At 38.5% G+C, this 22,500-nt stretch overlaps 2 protein-coding genes across 7 annotated transcripts in view; both read left to right on the top strand.

Moving 5' to 3' along the window:
• Nucleotides 1–2,779, top strand: part of LOC145651368 (uncharacterized) — a 30,190-nt gene extending 27,411 nt beyond the window's left edge. For all 3 annotated transcript variants that reach the window (XM_081698075.1, XM_081698076.1, XM_081698077.1), the window contains 3 exons: nt 242–355; nt 988–1,127; nt 2,304–2,779. In XM_081698075.1, the coding sequence (XP_081554201.1) occupies nt 242–355; nt 988–1,127; nt 2,304–2,327 (278 nt within the window). In that variant the 3' untranslated portion in view covers nt 2,328–2,779. The remainder of the gene's footprint in view (nt 1–241; nt 356–987; nt 1,128–2,303) is intronic.
• A 3,219-nt stretch (nt 2,780–5,998) lies between these two features.
• The window catches only part of LOC118242437 (uncharacterized), a 54,019-nt gene continuing 37,517 nt past the window's right edge, over nt 5,999–22,500 (top strand). For 2 of the 4 annotated variants that reach the window (XR_014117231.1, XM_081697841.1), the window contains exons 1-10: nt 5,999–6,139; nt 6,724–7,068; nt 7,293–7,644; nt 9,024–9,131; nt 9,230–9,319; nt 10,143–10,229; nt 11,465–11,521; nt 13,561–13,638; nt 13,843–13,902; nt 19,101–19,190. Coding sequence is in view for 3 of the 4 variants with exons in the window: in XM_081697841.1 (XP_081553967.1) it covers nt 7,332–7,644; nt 9,024–9,131; nt 9,230–9,319; nt 10,143–10,229; nt 11,465–11,521; nt 13,561–13,638; nt 13,843–13,902; nt 19,101–19,190 (883 nt within the window). In the remaining variant the exon portion in view is untranslated. The remainder of the gene's footprint in view (nt 6,140–6,723; nt 7,069–7,292; nt 7,645–9,023; nt 9,132–9,229; nt 9,320–10,142; nt 10,230–11,464; nt 11,522–13,560; nt 13,639–13,842; nt 13,903–19,100; nt 19,191–22,500) is intronic. The other 2 variants (XM_081697842.1, XM_081697843.1) reach the window with 2 other exon arrangements.

Raw genomic sequence — 22,500 nt, forward strand, 5'->3', positions numbered from 1 at the left:
TAAACCCATCAGTACTGGTTACTCAACATCAGTGTGTGACACATGTAACAGGGTTTTTGACTGCCAGTGTACATAACAGTTCCTTTTTACTTCCAACACACACATTGCAATGGTAAAATTTTTAACAATACTCTGCAATATTAACCTTCATCATAGTAGAATAATTAATTCATTTTTTCATTAGCATTATTGAAAAGTACTGATTAGGGACTCCATTTCCTCTTTTGTTTATAATCATTAGGAAATGGTAAACGAACAATGGAAGATCTCCAAGTGGTTCTCCTTCCATTTGAATGGGTGTTTGCCATTGGCTATATTATTGCAATCTTTGTAGTGGAGTTATCAAAACAAAAAGGTAGGTGGAGACAGTCACAGAAACATCAAAACAAATAATCACAGAAGATCTAGTGGGCATAAGATGGTCTGTTCCAGTTTATGAGATTGTTTTGCAGGAGTCCTTTCCTAGTGTGTCTAGTGTAACACCTTAGTGTTGCACTAATCAGGCTCAGGTGTTTCACTGATCAGATAAAGAAATATTTAACAATCAGGCCAAGTAATCAGTAATCAGACTAAGACATTCAGTAATCTGACAGTGTAATCAGGTCCAGCTGTTCAGTAATCTGATTCAGCTATTTCACTAATCAGACCCATGTATTCAGTATTGAAGAGGTGTCCAGCATTTGTTGATGTAAAAACATCTTGAACTGGTTAATGAATCTTAATGGACCCCACTGTGGTAGCTCAGACTGGTGTGTATTACCGAGCCCTTTTATCAACAGAACATCATAACAGCCAGTTGCACATGCCATCTTAACATAGCCCCATACTACTACATAACACTATGTGTTTCTCATTTAAAATTGCATTTATGTAAAATTGCTAACAACTAGAATGAATTACATTTTATTTAAAACTACTGTAGAACATCAAAACAACTGGTTTATAGCAGATATATAACTTCAACTTCAAATTTTGTCTAAAACACAGATAAAGAAGATTATGAAGAAGAAGAAGAAGAAGAAGAAGAAGAAGAAGAAGAAGAAGAAGAAGAAGAAGAAGAAGAAGAAGAGCTAGATGCAATACAACTGAACCGTGTAGAGGACTCAATACCACAGCATCCTGCAGAGGTAGGATATCCCACACTCACATTCTTCACACACTACAGTAAACACAGACGTATGTAGTGCATCATGCAAGGCATACTTACATAAACATCTGTAGCGTATTAATCATGGAAGGCACAGTCACTGTTTCTGATATACGGCTATAGAAGTGTAATTCTGACAAAAACAAACAAACACAAACAAAAAACAAACAAAAAAACAAACAAACACAGTCAGGGGGTAAATAAGAGTTTTAGCAGAGGTAGGGCCTCATTTATCACAATGGTTCCAAATGCGCTGTTAAACACAGCCTAGTTTATTTGCAAGTTTTAAGAGAAGATAAGTGCTAGAATGTGTATGGCAGGGTGCTGCTCACACAGATGACCCAGTGTCACACCATATGACATTAAGTGTAAAACCAGACTGTTTGCATGAGTTACATGTTTGCATTTGGAAAACTGAAGTGATGTAACCTTTGATCTTTGCTGATACCACATTTATGTTTGTGCAACATGGGAGAGTCAAAGGGCCCTGGATTAGGAGCCAGAGAAGTCACATGGTTTACATTAACCACAGATAAAAAACAATTATTGTGTATAAAAATGTATCAGAATCATCTTCAAAGTCATCCTTAGAGTAGGGACATTTGATGGTCTTGCCTCCAGCTGAATGCATGTAGTTCTAATTTTAGTTCAGCATACATTTTGTGATTAATGACATCCATTTAAATACTAGAAAAACATTTGTGCTTCTATTACTTTATCTCAGTTCTGCCTTTGCCACCATCAAGTAAAGTACTTTTATATAGACTTGTCAATGAGGAACAAACCTCAGGAACAAACCCGAATTACTTTGTTGAAATGGACACATTTTGAGCAGATGTGGGGTCCCCCAGGGTTCTGTTCTGTTAAAATGCTTTTTTCCATTTAGTCCAAGACTCTGGAATGTCTTACCAGAGCTTTGCAGATGATAATCAGATTTATTTGCCTCTCTCACCAAGTAACTGTGGTCTCATTGACTCACTATGTCAATGCGTAAACATATTACAAATGGGATGTTTCATCACAAGAATTTTACCACTGTAATTTTGGGACCACTGTAGTCAACTGATGAACTGTTAATGTCTAAAGATGAATGTAAAATAAATAAGAAGAATGTATGTTATTAATAAATTAAGCATATTAATCATACTGTCTCTAGGGTGGTCACATGACAGATTCATGACCTGCAGAAAAGCCTTCCCCTGGAATGAATGTCTGCGTTGCCATGGAGAGAGGGGTCAAGTACGTTATGAGAAGCTTGAAGATGAGATGGCCTGCTTCCACCGCTGGAGTCCACAAGAGGCATTAGCCCTAGTCTGCATGCACAGGTTTTCCTTCTTGAAGTGGAGTTTCTCCTCAGTCTCACACTAGAACAGAATAACTGTATATTTATGTGTAAATTTGTAACAAGTCCTGTTACCAATGTTAAAACCAGTGCTATTTTGGCTACATCCACCATTGCAAAAAGGATAACAGCACACACTCTTTATGAAGCCAAAAATTTATTTTCCCTGTCTACATGACAACACTGTAAACTGAGTTTCTGAATATCTTTATCATGGAAGGAGCTATGCAGTCTTTGCAAGTAGAGAAAAGCCAAAACACATAGAAAAAGCTGAAAAATAAATAAATAAAATAAAATAAATAATATATATATATATATATATATATATATATATATATATATATATATATATATATATATATATATATATATATATGCGAAGGCCTTAGATAATGGCTGTTTGAGCAGCTGACCAATGGAGTGAAAGTACTAAACATCCAAATCCAATCACCTGTCAGCTTTATGCTTTATTACGTACTAGGAGGACCCAGTGTGTAGTGAGGCTCACAAAATGTGGACAAAACCAATGAGGGTAGCAATGACATCTGAAGTGTCTGTTTGTTTGCTTTGGCATTTATTATTAATTACAGAATTTTTTAACAGTAGAGTAATGCTTACACGGGTCCCCACTGCCCTGCTCAGATTTAAGTTTTCCCTGTTTAATCACTGAGCACCAGTGTTATCTTATGATTCATTCTCCCATATGTTCTTCCAGTACTGTTCTCTTTCAGCTCTGGGTGGATCCACAGTCAGAGTTATGCTGAATTCTGACTGAGAGTGCACTTTTTAGTTTTTTAGCTGGTGTTTCTTTTGTGTATCTCTGCAGTCTTGGTACCAGTGGTGTTCACCAGTTTAGCAGACTTTAGAGCCTCCGTTATAGGTCACCCATTTAATATCTTCCATAGTCAGACACCATCTTTCATCTTTATGCCCTTCTGGAGCTCTGTCAGATGTTGACTTCCATCCAAGTTGTCTTCCTTGTCATGGTTTGTATTTTATAGTCAAGGTTCTCAACCATGACTACTGCAGCAGCATATACCAGTTTGTTGGTTTCTTATACTGGTTTTAGGTACTTTCATATCTGCTAACATACTGTGTGATGCAGTTTAGCTATGATCATATTCCACATGTCCACAGCTGGACCACACAGCATGTCCATGTTACATTCTGCTACTGGTGGATTCCAGCTGCAGTCTGACTGTTCTTTCTCATGTGCAGGAGGTGTTCTGTCTTGGCAGTGGTATTCCCCCCCCCCCTTTTAAAATTATATAATTAATTTGTATCATATGATTGCATTGCGAGATCACAACTGATTTTGATGTCATTTCTTAAACACATTTAAAAAGTTAAAAAAGGGGGTTTATGTCTTAACCAGTAATCATGCAACAGCAAATTATGAACATTATCATTTCTACTGACTGAACACATCAGTCATTTCTACTGACTGAACACTGAAAGTGAAAAGGATTGCAAGACTTTAAACTTCAGGGATTAGCGTCTTTCACTTCATCTCTGTTGTTTGTGTACACGCATGTATACACAGCTTCTTGGGTGTATGTGTTCTTTTGTATATGTATATATATGTTCATAATTTAGTAAAGCTTTATATTTATAAAATTGCTTATGTGTTGTTTTTTATTTTGTCTATAGTCTGTTTGTGCCCCCTCAAATGAGAGGTGCCTGACACCTCTGGTGATAGGAGACATGGGGGGATCTCTGCTGTAGGTGTGGAGTGTCAGTGAGCCTCTGCAGCAGGTGGGGAGAGTCAGTGAGCCTGTGCTGCAGGTGTGGAGTGTCAGTGAGCCTGTGCTGTAGGTGGTGAGCGCAAGTGATATTTCAGCACCAAACAGCAGTCTTAACTTAGTCTGCAGTCTTAACAGCAGATTGTTTATAGGTCAGTGCATCGACTCTCTGAACAGGTAAAACATAAGCAAAGTTTTCATTCTCAGTCCAAATGTTCTTAAGTCTTAATAGCTGTGAGTAAGGGGAGTTTTGCAGGCCGTGGAATGTGAAGAGTTATATTGCACATACAACTGAGAGTCTAGGTTTCACTGAAACCTCCAATAAGGTTATCCTCATGCCAGGATGTGCTATATTCCATGCACATTCAAGAGCTGGAACTTTAGAACCCCTCGAATGTTATGATTCAAACATCTACTTTTTAAAATATAAACTGGTTCATCATCCTAGAAATTCAGAAACACTTTGCATGCACAGCTGATGAAGGACCTCTGTTCAAAACATCCTGTTTATCTGGAAACCCACTGGCAATACAAACAGATATGCCATTAATGTAATGTTCATAAACACTTGCCACTGGAAAGACAGTTTATTAATTATGTTGGTCTGAAGGTGTTCAACATACCGATCAGCAAACCTTCACACTGATGCCTTTGTGCCAGATTCAACAGACTTTGATCAATATGAGACTACAAATAAGCATAAAATCCAATCAGCTCTTGCTCTCAGTTCTCACACACAGTAGTATTTCTTATCATTTATGTTTCTGTTGGTTTGTTATATTTATTCTCATAATGTTTTGTCCAATTTAATAGAGAATCAGGAAATAAAGGTACACCAACAAGATCCAAATTGCTGTCTGACCCTGTAGTTATGTTTGGGCCCATACTCATGTCACAGTAAAGAAATGCCTGGAGAGACAGGCCTTTTTTGTTCTACCATGTCTGTTCTCTTATAACATTGTCAGATTTAACAGAAAACATTTGTGCAGAGCTTCCATAACATGCTCTCACAGTTGGCCAGTGAGCATAAATGCTCATAATCTATTTTCAAAATGTCACAACAAACAATACATATTCTTTTCTTTCAGGATTGTAGTACAGTACTACACTTCTTGCCATGTCTGTGTCAGATAACTCTGATTTAAGAGTCACAGTCAGCAGATAAAAGCACATAAAGTATATATAATTGCAATCAGACACTGTACTTGTGTCTTCTCATAAATTAGGAATTGTCAAAATTCATAGCTATATTAACTGACACGGAATTATAAAATTTGACATTTGAATAAGAAAAAGATGAGTAAGAAGCCAACCACAGCCTCATATCAGTTTGGTGGTTGTCCATAACTCTTCATATCCACAGCCTGCACAACAGACATTAATGAAGGGTGGAGCGTGGGTCGATTGCTCATGTGACATGACAGGAATGCCTTTATAAACCTAAACTGTACAGTCACACGGACTTATTTGATGCATTTCTAAGCCTATCATTATTTCCAAAGAACACCTCACTGTCTTTTATCTTCATATCTTTAATGTCTTTAGTGTCTTCGTACCACTAAAGTACCACTACTTCGTAGTGTCTTCTGAAATAATTTTAACATGCATCCTAACATTTAAAATGTCCAATGCATAAACACCATTTTGGATTGACTATGTGAATAATGTAACGTTAGTAAAGATAAACAAGTAATTTCTGTTAATGATTGGCTCAATAAAGGTTGATTCGCCACGAATTGCTGTTATATGATTGGTTAAAATCGACAACTGTATGGCATCAACTGTTCCGCATACATGTGGAAGTGAAAGTAAAACTGTTCTCATATCTTACGGTAAAACATTTTCCAAACATGAAGATTGGCACAATTCTTTACTTTTTCCTCTCAAACGCCGTTCACGTCTGTAAAGGTAGGCTTTGATTTAAATATTGTTATTTTTAGTTTGTTATAGTTACGTTAGTTTGTTAAAGTTCTGTCGATTTAAATGGCGCCCAATGCGTAATTTAAACGTAGCGAAGTAAACGATACTGATTACTTTCCCGTTTAAACTCTTGATTAGAAATAAAACCACACAAACACCTGGTCGCTGGAAGAAATATATTTTAAAAGCGATACATTTAAAAATGAATAATTTTAATCGCTAAATATGCGTACCAAAAAAGTGTCGATTGCGGCACTTTGATGCTCAAAATTCTTAAGGTCAGTATATTTTCACACAATAACAGATGTACGGTATTATTCAAATTGAGGTTACTATCTTTTATAATTCTAGGAGAACCTGGGATTAAAGGTGCCTTGCTGATCTTGTATAAGAACAACGACTAGGCGTGTCTAGCCAAAAAAAAAAAAAAAATCGTTTCGACTTGTTTTTATGTGCAGTTACAGTGCACACAGCCAGTGGAGCAAGATCGTTTATTTTGAACTCCAAATCTCTTTTTTTGAAATGCAAATCTAAAACTATTACTCCTTTACCAATGTTTCTATTTATTTTAGGGTTCAGTGTATTGGGCCCCTCTGGTCCTGTGGCTGTCCAGCTTGGAGGCTCTGTGATGCTGCCCTGTTATGTTCAAAATCCCATACCAGTGGAAGAGCTGGAAGTGGAGTGGAGAAGAACAGACCCTGAAACTTTAGTGCATTTGTTCCAAGATGGAGAGAGTCGATCAGAGTCTCAGGACCAGGCTTACCATGATAGGGCACATTTCTTTACTGAGGACATCGCCCATGGAAACTTCTCACTCTTACTAACAGATGTGACCATTATGGATACAGGAGTTTACAAGTGTGTTGTTTACAGAAACCAGGAATCTAATGAAACTTTGATTGAAGTAAAGATGAGTGGTGGGTGAATTATTATTAACACTGTTTTGTCATACAGATTGAGTATTCTGTGGGAAAATAATTTTGATTTAACTCTGCTCTAGACATTATTTCACTTGTTTATTTAAATCACATGATGTTTCTTAGACTTTGCTGAATGTATTATAAAATTTTACTATCTGACCTGAGGTTTTAAAATGAAATGCTGAACTGAAATATATCAAATGTTTTATATATTTTTTCAGAGTATTTAACTTTGTCTGGAGGACAGGCTGTGTCTCCATATGTGGGGGGGGGACACCACTCTGAACTGCTCTGTACACTCCCACATCCCCCCAGAGGAGCTTGAACAGGTCTCATGGAAAAAAATGGATCAAGATATTGTAGTATTGCTCTTTGTAGAGGGTGAAATTCAACCAGAGTCAACTAATGAGAGATATATAGACAGAGTTGAGCTTTTCAGCTCTGAGGAAATCCACAGAGGAAACTTCTCACTTAGACTGAAGAACATCCAAACTGAAGACAAAGGCCTGTATATATGTGAAGTTCTCCATGAGGCGTTCTCAGCTAACACATCTGTGGAAGTACTGCAGTTGGGTAAGTTAACATCTCCATGGTAGCAGGGATGTACAGAAATGGGGCCTGACATTCCACATTTGTCTAAATAAAGATGAACAGAACTAAATAACTAATGGCAAGAAGTTTCTGAAAATATGATATTAGATTTTTTATAAAGAAACATGTTTCCATTATGTCCTTTCAAATTTGGTAATCTAGTAATATGCAAGGTATACTTGTCAACATTCTAAGTGATGAAAACTCAGGCCATGATGAACTTTGTTGATAGCTTTAGATGTCAAACCCACGTTTACAGAAAGATACACTGAGAAAAATGAATTAAGCAAACCATAATGGCTTCTTTTAAATACTCTGTTTAAAAACACCAAAAGTTGTGACCAGGTGTCAAAAGACATAATTATTTAGTCAATTTTCCATTTTTAAAAAGGAACTATAAACAGCGAATGTGCTCAAATACCTAAAGTGCAAAATTAATGGCACCATTAAATTAATATGAGCAAAACAAATAAATATTAATGTAATTGTTTGAGGGAATTATCCATTTAGTTATGACAATCAAAAATGTTATTTTCCTAACTAACACGTGTGGTTAGACAGTATTGGAAACTGAGGAGAAATCAATAAATAACAATCTGGCATGTTCACTTTTCCTAAAAAAAACTGCAAGAGACCATGTGTACTTTCAGGATTCTTGGGACTATTGTCAGGCCTTTGTCTGTGTGGAGTTTTTGTGTTCTCGCTGTGTCTGTGTGGAGTTCACGTGTTCTCCCCGTGTCTGTGTTCATTTTATGTGTTCTCCCTGTGTCTGTGTGGAATTTACGTGTTCTCTCTGTGTCTATGTGGAGTTTCCTTCCACATTCCAAAAATGTGCATGTGAGCTTGATTGGTATCTCTAAATTGGCCTTGTGTGAGGAGTGTGTTCATCTGCATGTACCTTGTAATGGACTGTTGCTCTTTGTGTGTGTGTGTGTGTGTGTGTGTGTGTGTGTACACTATCAAGAGCGGATTCCTGCCTTGTGCCATGTGCTCCTCATAGATCAAAAGATCAACAGAATTTGATAAGAATATATTTCCTTTTAAGTTGGAATGACATTTAGCTGGATGCAAAAGTGCATCTTTGATCTTTTAATCTATTTATTATTTTATTATTTTTAATGGACAACTCACTGAGACCTACATTGTTGGTTTGTCTTGTTTTATTAATTTTATATACTGTTAAATTATTGCCATTTTATCAAATTCCTTTAAATGTTGTTTTATATTTTTATTTTCTTGTATACTTTATTATATTATTACATGCTCTTTTTACAGGGACCTACAGTGAATTAGACTTTGTACACTGAACAAATACATTTCACATACAGTTAAATACAAGTAATTATGTGTCTTTGCCACAGGTTTCTCTGCCATCCACAAACTGGAGTTGTTTCTCTGTGCTTTTGTTTGTTTATGTGGACTTTCCCTTCTGCTTGTCTGCATACCATGGACGTGTCTAAAACTGGACGGTACGTGAGATCTTCATCTAAATACTGTTGATGTTTTTGGTAATGAAGTTTTCTTATACTGCAGGGAACTTAAATACAGTTCTTCTTAATCTCTTCAGATAACCACATGATAAAAATACAGCATGTCCTCGTCTTTTGTCCAAACATTGTTATGTTTCTTGCCTTCATCCTGTGGGGACAACTTGAGGGTAAGTATTTAACTGACTTTTTGAAGTTTCATTGTGTAGTGTTTGGAAACACTGATTCTAGTCTCTGTTAAAATTTCAAAGGCACACAAATGACATTAACAGTTGAGAAAACTATAATATATGCTAGTTTAGTAATGGATTGGCCTCTCAAACATAAACTTAGAAACAGTATAGGAAATGGTTGTCTGGATAAAATGCAATCAACAAGCATTTTCCCCCAGAACAAGCACAAAATGCATCATGCAGATTGTCCAAAGGGATTTTAGACATGTCTGTTACACCCTCAGATCCTTGGTCACCTGAGATTGAATGTCAGCTTGAATTCTCTAAATTCTCAAACATGGTCTTTTTTATTTATGGATTACGAAAATGTCCCAGAGACTAAAAAATCGAATAGGGCACAGTTTCACAACCAACCAATAGTATATGAGTGGCTAAAAAGTTTCTCAAAATAGTTAGATTCTATTTTTACAACAGTCTTCCTCTGTTAATAGTACACAGTTCCCATAACTGTATGACCTTTTGTATTATGCAATGGCAGTGTCTTAAGGTTCATTCTACAAATTCTCCACTGTATCCGCTGGGACAGCACATTAGAACATGTGAACAGACCTTAAAAATACTAACAAAGACAATTAAATTACAGCCACCAGCTCAAGCACCGCAGTCACTGTGTCTTTTAATAAAGTTTTGGAGCGAAGAAACATACTGTATGAACAATTAAACTATCCCAGTGCTTTCAAAGCATATTGTAAATGTTTGTATTTTATATTGATTTGGGATATGAAGAATACTTATTAAAATTATTTTTATTTTGCTTCAGGATTTTTCAGTGAGGTAGCTGTCTGTTCAGCTATTAATCTCACGAGGATTCTTCGACTGCTGTATTATTCTCCATTCACTTCTAAAGGTATGTTTTACCAAGAAATATTGTCTTGAATTAAGTGTTTGTCAGATTAATAACTTAATATTAATGGGACAAAGGCTGAGGGCAGCGACTATCCCTGTAGTACCAAGGTTTGAGACCTGGGTGTGGTTACTGCACTCATCACAAATGGTGCCAGAAGTGATATGGCACTGAAGGAGAAGGTGGTGTGATGAGACCATCACACTCATTGAAGGAGAAGGTGGTGTGATGAGACCATCACACTCCTTGAGATTAAAAGGGGTGCTTTGATTGTTGTGCGAGAGTGCTAGCTCTTTGGTCTTGTGACTGAGGCATGTGTTTGCCACCTGTAGGAACTGAGGTCAAGAGCCAAGTAGGGTTGTTATCTTTGTCACAGTGTAATTATAAAATCAAGAGTGCGTACTGAATGCTTAATAGTGGAATGGTGAATGCGTGCATTTCCTGAGACATGTACCACTTCATCTTAGTAGGAAGACACACACTGAGGGCCATGACTAACTTATGTAGATACGTATGTAGATAAAGATACCTGACATCAAGTTTTCATTCATTCATTGGCATTTACTTAGGTAGTATTTGAATATTAGGATTTATCTAGATAAATATTTGATTTTCGTGCAACATAATTGTGACACTTCCTTCTGATTCCACCAAAGAACACACCGTTAAACTGCATTTTAGTTGACTGTACATGTCAGTATTAACTTACAGACAATAACTTATGTTTACATGTGAGAAGCTAAATGTGCTATGGGATAACTTTGATACTCAAACAGTACATCAGGCGCAATGACAGTTTTGTGAATAGCAGTCCAAAATATTTGTTTACATGTACCAGATCTCTAAATTTCCCTTTGATGAGATAGAATAAATATACTTTACACAAAGGAAAAAGTTTTTTAATTATATATATTTATATATATTTCTAAAAATGACTGGATTTCCTTCAATGCCATGATTACAGGTAAAGACTAGTCCTCAGTGTGTTCTTGACATCAACATGGCTCAATAATAAGATACTGTGTATAATGGTGTGTATAATGGTGTGAAGTGTGACAGAGTGAGTATAATGGTGTGGGACAGCTCTGTTGTCTCAGAGCCTAAATGACCTGCAGTCACTGAAAGTGCTCTTGAACCCAGATCCTACAGCAGGATACCAGGATGTCTGTAAAACGGGTGTCCTGACCTCAATTTGATATAATCAGTCATTTATATGAGAATTTTCTTTTTTCTTTCAGGAATGAAACTATTAAGTTCATTAGAAGGTATTGTGATGTTGGCTGTTGTTTATTCAGGTAAGTTTACATGATTATTACATTTATGGCCATTTAATTGTATATTTATATTTGTATAATTGTATATGTGTGTCTACGAATGTATATATATATATATATATATATATATATATATATATATATATATATATATATATATATATATATATATATAGAGAGAGAGAGAGAGAGAGAGAGAGAGAGAGAGAGAGAGAGAGAGATATTCAAAATTATAGTAAAGTACACAACAGAGGTTCCAGAGAAACAGAAGGTTTCAAACACTCACGCAATTGTTGATGGACCTCTGTCCGAAGGGTTCCGTTTCTCTGGAAACTATATATATATATATATATAATTCCCCACTTGCCCTCCAGGTGGTCTTTTTCCTTCACGCTCTGCCAGAGGTCTGGGAGCTTGAGGGTCCTGCATATTATCTTAGCTGTTCCCAGGACTGCACTCTCCTGGACCAAGTTTGATGTTGTTCCTGGGATCTGCTGGAGTCATTCTCCCAGTTTGGGGGTCACAGCCACTAGTGCTCTGATTACCATGGGAATCACAGTTCCATTCACCTTCCACATCTCTTCTAGCTCTTCCTTCATCCCTTGGTATTTCTTGAGCTTCTCATGTTCCTTTTTCCTGATGTTGCTATCACTCCAGATTGCCACATGTATCACTACGGCCCTCTTCTGCTGTTTGTTCACCACTACTATGTCTAGTTGGTTAGCTGTTACCATTTTCCAGTCTGTATCTCCAGCACCTGTATCAGGGCATCTTTGCACAGCCTGCCTGGTGTGGTAGACCCCAGCCTCTATTGATCTCGTATTCAGAGCTTGTTCCTGTGCTGCCATGACTAGTGCCTCTGTGCTGCCTTTCAATCCAGCCTTTTCCAGCCATTGGTAGGATTCTTCCATATCAGCCACTTCCACTATCACTTCCGCCTCCTGCTTAGTCTACAGTCTCAGTGTGCTGGATTTGGGATGAAACCCTCCATGCATTGTGAGGAGTTCCCTTGTCTTGATGTCAGTGGCTTCTGTTTTCTCATTAGGCCAGTTTATTATCCCAGCTGTTATACATCTGTTATATTACCCCCTGGTAGTGTGATCCCCTCAGTTCTAGCTACCTTCCGATGTCTCATTCACTTCTGACATACTGCTTGATGACATACATGTAGAGGAGGTGGCTGATCGTTGATCGATTCCGTAGCTGGTATCCATAGACACTCTTGGTGATGATTTCACTTGAGTGGGTTCAGCCACATGCAGAACAGCAACGGAGACAGGGCATCTCCTTGGTAAATCCCATGCTTGATGGTGACTCATACTATTGGTCGGAAATTGGCCTCTAGGGTTGTTTTCCACGGCTCCACTGAGTTTTCTATGAAGGCTCTTAGCGTCATGTTGACGTTATCCCTCTGAAGTATAGGCATTTTCTCTGTTTTGCATATTTTGTTAATTTCACGTTAAAGGTTCTTACTTATAGCATGATACATATATATTACATATCAAAATTTTCAGACCAATCTCAGCTCTCTTCCTAATGAGGTACCATTTCACCTGCAGCACTGCATAAAGAAATAATATGGCCCTAAAGCTGAAAATGTGAGGTCCAATTTTAGAAATTAATTTGTGCAAGTGAAAAATTAGCATTACAATTATAACCAGATAATGGCAGAAAACAGAAAAGTCTCATCTGAACAGAACAGTATTCAGTGTGGCCAAAATGCATCCATTCATCTCTACTATACTAGCTGACTTTCACGCAAAAAATCTTTAACAAGCATTTACTAATGGACAGTCAATTTTGTCAAACAAAGGTCATGACAACTGCATTATAAATCAATTGGAGATAACGGCCAACAGTTAGCATGCTAGATGTTATCTTGATGGCATTTCTAAAAGTCATCAGATTCCATTATTTTATTATAGTAAATACTTTGTCTTAAGTATTCAATTACAGATCTAGCAGGTAGTCACTAATATGTAATGGAATAAAGTAAAGTAAGCTTACCAGACCTGTGCAGAATGACTTTCATTCATGATTTTTCCCTCTTTCTCCTCTAGTGATGTGGCGTGTCTGGGGTACGGAATACAAAATCATGCTGGCTGTTGTTGGGGCTATAGCACTGTTGATCATCATAAGTAGGTGTTTCATTGTTCTAAGTTATTATGAAGTATGTGAGCATGGGCCTTGCTTATGTAGCCAGTCATGTTTTTTACTGTGGTCACATTCCTTTCCATGGCATATGCCATAATCGTATTCGGGGTCGTAATCGTAGTCGGGGTCACAGGCCAGCGTTGAAAAACCAGGAAATGTTGATGTAAATCTCATTCTCTTTATTTCAGGTTTTTTCTTGGCTTTCTGTCTGGAAGACAAATTGCCTGATGGCCTATGGTATTGTCTTTGTAAGTAAAAATGGAATGCTGTAAATTCTTTACTTTTGTTAGCTCATCTACACTTTTTCTTTATGAAGGTACTTTTGAATAAATTCCTAGTCATCTTTCACTCACAACACTTATATAGATCTGTTAATGTGCTGAACTATCTTCACATAAACGTTACTTTCTCAAGATTAGAGTCCAGTGAAAACAGGTTTTTTTTACCATGCAGTAACTTTGACATTGTGTACACAATGTACATTTTAATAAAACGTTCAGTGTCAAAATGACAGATAGAGAAGTTGACAGTTAGAGAAGTTGAGAGAGAATGTTAGACTTGACAACAGGTAACAGGTAATGTGCCACTACATAAGAACTAGAGGGAAAAAATTAAATCAGTACATACACTAATTGATTTTGTTAGGTTTGTTAGGAACTTATCCAACAAAATACATTTTATCAATCTTCAAAAATGGTTTGAATAATACCAAAAAATCCCCACAAAAATACAATTAATAACAATTAAAAAGTTATTTAAAATGAATTCAGACAAGACAAACATCACCTAAGGTTTCTATTTGTAACGTTGAGCGGTAAGGAGGCAGACGTATGTGCGGAGCAGAGCGAGATTTATTCAGGGAAAATCCAAAATCAGAGTCGTTAAGGCAGTCCAGGGTTATGGAGCCAACACGGAGAGTATGTGGATACATGACTAACAAACAAAAACACACGAAGGCAAATGGCTAGGAAAACACTTGGGGCTAAACAAGACAGACTAACAAAAATGAAGGATTTGGAACATAGATTCAAGAAACAACAACAGCGAAACAAATTCAATGAACAGCCAAAAACACAGGGAACAGGACATGGTTTAAATACATGAACTTAATGAGGGACAGGTGTGGAAAATCAAACGAGGGGCAGAGAAAACGAAACTATGGCACGGAACTAAGAAACACAAGACAGGGAAAAACACGGAACACAGAACCCGGGAGGGACTGATCGTGACGCTATTCATGTCTTTCTCTGAGTATGCTATCTCTCCCCTCAGGAATGAAAACATCTTACCACATGTGAGACAGTTAACAGTCCTTGAAGAGCCAATCATGGCTCTTACTGAGACTTTTATTGTTGTAGTCCAACTCCATGCTTGACTTTGATTCTCTAGTTTAATCTGCTGATACAGACTCAAGGGGGCTGATGTCTTGTGCAGGTCTGTTCTTCAGACCACCTCTGTATAGTGGTCACTTTCCCCTTCCTGTTTTGATTTATCACATATCACATGGCATGAAACATCCTTCTAGAGAGAAAGAGAGAGAGAGAGAGAGACAGAGAGAGAGAGAGAACAACAAAATGCTATTTTAAAATTGACCTATGTGAATCCATACTTACTGTAATTAAATCTTAATGCTACAGTCACTGACAACACTTCATAAATTAATTAAATCTACCCTATATACAGGTTTAACATAAATTACATTTTTTTGTTGGTTTTCATTTGTTTGTTTTGTTTGTTTTTTACTCAGCATAATATCTTAAAAATAAATCTGTTTGTATGAGGCCAATAAAGTGTCAACACTCATCTTAAGGGTTTTTGTTTGTAGCATATTGTCATTTTCAGTCTGTCATATGCACCTGGAATCACTCAGCTGGAATAGAGATGCCAGCTTGTCCCTGAAGCTTTCTTAGCCTCCCTCACCACTCTTCTCTGTGTAATGATGCTCTTTTGTTCCATTCACCTTCCACATCTCTTCTAGCTCTTCCTTCATCCCTTGGTATTTCTCGAGCTTCTCATGTTCCTTTTTCCTGATGTTGCTTTCACTCCAGATTGCCACATGTATCACTACGGCCCTCTTCTGCTGTTTGTTCACCACTACTATGTCTAGTTGGTTAGCTGTTACCATTTTCCAGTCTGTATCTCCAGCACCTGTATCAGGGCATCTTTGCACAGCCTGCCTGGTGTGGTAGACCCCACACCCTTCTCTGTGTAATGATGCTCTTTTGTATTAATTCTTAATAGCATCATGAACAGTCTTTTCATCATATGGGATTTGGGACGGTTTAGATGATAATTAGTGGCACAGTGTCATCCACCAGTGCACCACATAAATAAATGTATCACAACCATCAGTGCTGGAACATGTCCCAGCCAGAACATCAAAGTGTATCCTGAAGTGTGGTGACTGATAGCTCGCTTTGGCCTTTGAGAAAAATGTTGTTGTGGTCTGATTTGCTAGATGGATGGTGAGATCTTACTTTATAACTGTAACAGTGATACAGGGTTGTGATTGTAGGGAGTGTAACAGTGATACAGGGGTGTGACTGTAGGGAGTGTAACAGTGATACAGGGGTATGATTGTAGGAAGTGTAACAGTGATACAGGTGTATGATTGTCGGGAGTGTAACAGTGGACCTGACCTCATGTCTTCTGATTACTCCAAATTTCTATGTGCTTATTCTAATGCCCTTCTCATAGAACAGGTGCCATTCTATTTTAATACATGTTTCAGTCCTAAATATGTGTGATTCAGAGCCGTTAAAACATGGCCTCATTTGTCCTGCTCCATTTTTTACGCTGTTTTTTGTTTCCACATGCGTAGGTGAGTGTAGCATAAACTTCATAGAGATTAATTCAAATCACACACATTCACCTTCTGAACAGTGCAAACAAATGTTAAAAAACTAATTATGATCATGTTGGCCTAGTAAGGTTGCTGTCACGGCACGGCCTCCTCGTCCCAGACATCTTCCTGTGTGTGTGTGTGTGTTCATTTGCATGGCCACGCCCTTTCCGTGTATCACACCTGTTCTTTGTTTTACGTTGTTACTGTGCATGTATATAAAGTCCTGTTTAGTCGTTGGTGTTGGTTGGTGTTTGAGCCCACATAAGCAGAGTGCTTCATTGTGCTTCATTGTGCTTCATTGTGCTTCAGAGGTCGTTTTTAGCAGTCTTCATTGTGCTTGTTTTGTTAAGTGTATGAAATAAACGTCTGTGTGTGTGACACAGCTAGTTTGTGCATCCTACCTCGACTCCCACATTACAGTAGCAACTTATGTGTCTGTACTATCTCTAGAACTACTCATGACACCAGCACTATAGAAATATTGTGGTTTTATAACAACCAGAAAAGAAATCTGCTGTTTGTATTCATACTTTTATGCAGAGCTATTAAAAAGTGCATGCAAATTATGAGGTGTGGTTAGTTCTGATGGGGTTTAAACTGATCGGCATGACGTTGCCATACCTCTGTAGCACCAAAAACCACAGTGTAAGAAACAGGCGCACATTGATTGGTCCCCACTCCTGGTGTCCATCTCTTATCCTCTCTGTCATCATGGAGCAGCACTGCATCTCCAACTGTAAACTGTTGCTGTTTCAATTATGCAGGCCAGGAGGAGAATCTGGGAGTCCAATGTGTGTCTCATAGCCAATATCACATTGGGTCTGAGTGTGTAACTGACAGCCCAGAAAAAAAGCATTCTTTCTCACTCCCTCAAGCTGCAGAGTATTGCAAAATGTCAGCAAAAATGTTTCTGACTGTTGCTGAACAGGTCTAGACTGTTGCGGGACAGGTCTGGGCTGTTTCTGGACAGGGGTCAAGCCCTTTGAGGATTTAAGAGCATGCTTGAGAGTTTGTGCAAACCTGCCCATTGGTGGCTGGGTGATATGGGGCTGAACATGTTTAACATAGTCAGCTATAAAATATGTAATGTTTTAATGTGCAGTGAATTGAGGTCCAGTGTCAATGACACAAACTTCAGGTATTCCATAGTGGCTGAATAGAATTTGTAGCCCTCGACTGGTCCTGTCTGGGTTTGTTTGTAATTTGCACCTCTGGCCACTTTGCATGGGCAGTGACCATGACATTGAACATGTGGCTGTCAGTTGGCCCTGCAAAATCCACATGTATTCATTTCAATGGTTCTCTAAGTCTAATAAGGAAGGGGGACAACTCACTGTTCCTAATATTGTACAGTACTCTTTTGCCCTGGGTGACCAATGTCAAATCTGATGGAGTACAATCTGCCTGCGTTTCAACATGGATTTCTGTGGCTTTGAACACCTCAAGAGTATCCACTTTGTGTCTGTTCCTTGTTCATTATGTCGGTCAACTGTCCAAATGTCTAACTTACTGAAGCAAAATGGCAACACTCAGCGATCATCTTGAGGGATTTAACTCAGTGATCATTTTTAGAGATTTAACTCAGCGATCATCTTTAAGGATTTAACTCAGTTGTGGCGAAAACATACAAAATATAAAAATTATTTTAAAATGTAATGGAAGGAATACTGACAAATATAATGGAGTAAATTTTTAGACTTTGCAAATATAAGAGTATAATGTGGCTTCTTTTAAAACAACTCTTAAAAGTACAATTTCTTCAAAAATGTTACTTAAATAAATGTCACGGAGTAAATGTAGCACATTACTACCCACCTCTGCCTATGTAAAGCTGAAATTTAAAGTAATTACAATGTGCTATATAAGTGGACTGATTTATTTGATGAGGTTCAAAAACAAGCACATTTTTTTAGATGAACATATTGGAAGAGAGTTGTATGCAGGAGTAAAATGATGAGGCCATTTATTTATTATTTAGAATCATGAGTCATAAATCCAAAAAGCAGGTAGAGATAAAAATACAATATCCAATCAGCAAAAGTGTCTAGCAGAAAATCATAATATATAAAATCATAATATAAGATATAACATACATGGGGACATACATGATACAAACAGACAGGACAACAGGAATAGAAAAGCTTTAAAATATAGGAGCACTGATAAGACTTTGCAAGGCATGTGTGAGAAAACAATATATACATGAGCTGGCTGGAAGAGACACATTGAAGAGGTGAGAGTTAGGAAGCTTGAGAGGCGGAGCATGTGATCATGGCTGGGGTTTGGGTGCTGCAGGAGTGTTCTGGGAGCAATATTATCAGTAATGTTTGATCCATCTAATTCACCTAATTGGGAGGGATACTTAAAGCTTATTAAAGTTAGCACAGCAACGCAGTGTTTTCACTGTGTGTCCCTAGCAGAGTATATTGTAGACTCAGTCAAGAACTGCTGTGCCTCTCTGGTCAGTTAAACACTGCAACAAGAGGGGGTTTTACAAGGGCCACTAACCCATGCTCACTGTTCATTACCATGACACAGTTGTCTGTGGTTTACAACTGAGTTTATATGTTGAAGATAACTTCATATTTTTTTCATTTGCAGTTTTCCTGTTTAGAATATCAAGAGGATTTCTGTTTGGCATCAGTTTAATTTCAGTTTTCTTCATTGTCAACTGGACAGGAGATGAAAAAGGTAACAGTGTTTATCAGTACTTTGTTTGCTAGAAGGAATTTTAATATTTTAAACATTTTTCATAGTGTGGAAGATGATACAAACAGGCATAACAGCTACACAGACGTTTCAACATTACAGGGCAACAATGACCAATGGGGATCATATACTGGCAGGGGTTTAAGTAGACAGACTAACATTTAACATTAATCCCTGTCCAGGCGTACGCAATCCCTGGGGGGGCGTGGTTACAAATGACATGTGTGAGTCCCCCTGCACACAGCGGGCCATACCACGTGACTCAAGGGTGGAGGAGCCTTCCGTGACAGTACCCCTTCCCAAAGGGTGTGGCTCCTGAAGCGTCCTATACCTGGGCAGCACATCCCGGCCCACCATGCACACACAGACAGACACTGCACGACAATGCCCAGTGCCCACCCAACACAAGGTGGGCCAGGAACTACCACCCAGGGAGACTTCTGTGCACAGGGGAGAAAGGCAGACTCACTGTCTCTTTCAGGGCAGTCCTTAACACTCCACGTAAAGTGTAGCAGTCCTCGACAACGACCCCTCCCTAGGGGCTCGGCTCCCGACGCTTCCCCACGTCGTGACGCGCCTAAACACATACACAAGGCGCACACATACACAAACACTAGCGCCATTCCACACAGACATAAGGCGCTGTGACATGTCCTCAGCCTCAACGGACACGCGGGGGTGCACGTCCGCCCTGGTTCCAGGCGTGCTCCTCCCCCGAACGGTCCTCCTCTCCTCTATCACTCTTGGAGTGCCCCAGAGGCAGTGTGCCTCAGAGGCTTTGGGCAGACCCCTCCAGTCTTGCTGGCGGGTCCACTGAAGGGAAGGGACTTGGGCTTTAGCCCTACCCTCCGAAGATGTCATTGTGTACCTCAACACAGTAAACATCACATGGATGTTTAAAACATAAACCTGTTTAAGAAGTTTAAAATGTGCAAGGTTCCAATAAACATGCAATACTGACAACTCAAGAGTACTAGATGCATAGATGCAGATGGAAGTACCATTAGTCCATTAAAGGACTAGCGAGACAAAAAGGAGAACAAAAAATCAAATTCAAAACACAAAAGATGCCTCAACCACTGTGATAGACTGCCTGGCACAAATAAAAATAATTCAAGCTGGTCTGAGATCAGCACAAACAGAAGGCAAACAGAGAAAGCAGAGGTTATGGTATGTAAGTAAGTAAGTAATGTTTATTTATATAGCACTTATCGTAGACAAGAGTCACAAAGTGCTTTGCAAATTCAGATTACAGGGTAGTAAAACCACAAGTAGGACAAGATAAGACACAACATAAAACCACAATACAACAGTAAAACACAATACCACGCAGTGTGGGTGCTACCACCGCAAATGGTGAGTCTCCATGAGTCTTTAGATGTGTCTGTGGAACATATAAAAGGCTTAGCTCACCTGACCTGATCTGTGGAACACTTAAAAGACATAGCTCATCTGATCTGATCCGTGGAACACTTAAAAGACCTAGCTTACCTGATCTGAGAGTGTGAGCTGGTATGTGGAGAAGGAGTAGTTCAGACACACAGCAGGGGCCTGACCATGCAACACTCTATATACAATAGTTAGAATCTTAAATTGGAAAACAGAAAGCCAGTGGAGAGATTTCTGTGAGGGGGATATGTGGGATTGTTTTATTGACCTACTGAGTAATAGCTGCAGATGATTTAGAGGAGAGCTAAGTTAAGAGAACATTACAGTAGTCAGTGAGCGATGAAATAAAAACATGTATTAGCATCTCAACACCTAAATTATGTATGCTAAGGTGTGCAGCAGAGGAAAAATGTCCAAAGCTTTGCTTAGTCAAGGGGCTGACCTCATCAGGAGCAACAATCAAAACCTCAGTCTTTTCAGCATAAAAATGCATGAAGATATCTGTAGTCCAGTCCAACTGCATCCAGGCAATCTAAAAGCTCAGCTAGCCTGTGAACCTCATTAGGTTTGAATGTACAATGAAGTTGGATATTATCAGCAAATACGTGATATGCAATATTAAACTTTTCCATGATCTGTCCCAGAGGCAGTAAATATAAAGAAAATAGCATGGGCCCCAAACAAAATGCTACGGCACACCACAGGATAGTCGGGGAGGACACAGGCTTAAAGTCAACAATAGATGTAGTAAAACTTCTCTCAGTGAGATGAGATATAATCCAGTCTAAGGCTACACCTGATATACCCACCCAGTCCTGTAACCTCTTAATTAAAATATAACAGTCAACTGTGTCAAATGCAGAGTTGAGGTTGAGTATCATCAGTGCAGTACAATCACCCACATCAGAAGACATAAAAAATGCAGTCTCAGTGGAGGGTCCTCTCTGAAATCCAGAAACTTGTCATAACAATGTGTCTCTCCAAAGCTGCAGAGTTATTTGGCCACAATTTTCTCAAATATTCTTGATAAAAACAGAAGTTTAGATATGGGCCTATAGTTCTTAAGCACAGCAGGGTCTAAATTAGGCTTTTTCCATTAAAGGCTGAATGATAGCATATTTAAAATATGAAGGAACACATGTAGAAAATGACAATAACAAATTCATAATACACAGTACTGGTTGTCCAATAGTAGGTAAAGTATTACATCCAATTACATAATTAGAGATTCAGCTGTTCACACCCTAGTAAAGCAGAGACAGTCTGCTAACTTGTATAAAGGACCCAGGAAGCAGCGACTTCACCCAGCACTGCCAAACACACTGACTGTGAGGAGCTCCACCATTAAACCAGGGACACACCACACTGACACTGATCAACTAACAGCAACTATGAGTGACCGATGATCGCCTTCTATAAGCTCAATGTCAGCTGTCGTCGCCTGTGCTTATTTACACTAAGTACGGGTGACAGTCACTTACTGATGCTATCCAATTGCCTAACACCGTCCAACAGCCGACTGTTCGGTCAATGTGTCCCTAGCCTTAAAAACATACAAACAAAGCATCTTCCAAAAATATTAGCTGACTAAAAGACTGCACATGTTGAAATGACATTTGAAGAGTCAGCGCTGATGAAGGACTTCACTTAACCTTTTAGTACATTCAGCAGTCTGAAAAGACTGAAACGTTCATCATTTGACCACACAAATGTAGTGATTTGATGTCCAGACAGGATCTAGACAAACTCATCCATGTCTTCATTTCACACAGGCAGGACTGTTATGCTGGTCTCCTTACAAGCTTCCTCAAACACCATTAGTCACGTGCAGCTGATTCAGACACTGCTGCTTTTAAAATGCTAACTAGCACATGCTGAAGAAATACTGTATTCTTAGCCACAC

The sequence above is a fragment of the Electrophorus electricus genome, chromosome 15, assembly GCF_041902795.1.
Source record: "Electrophorus electricus isolate QZ-2024a chromosome 15, ASM4190279v1, whole genome shotgun sequence".
NCBI classification, from domain to species: domain Eukaryota; kingdom Metazoa; phylum Chordata; class Actinopteri; order Gymnotiformes; family Gymnotidae; genus Electrophorus; species Electrophorus electricus.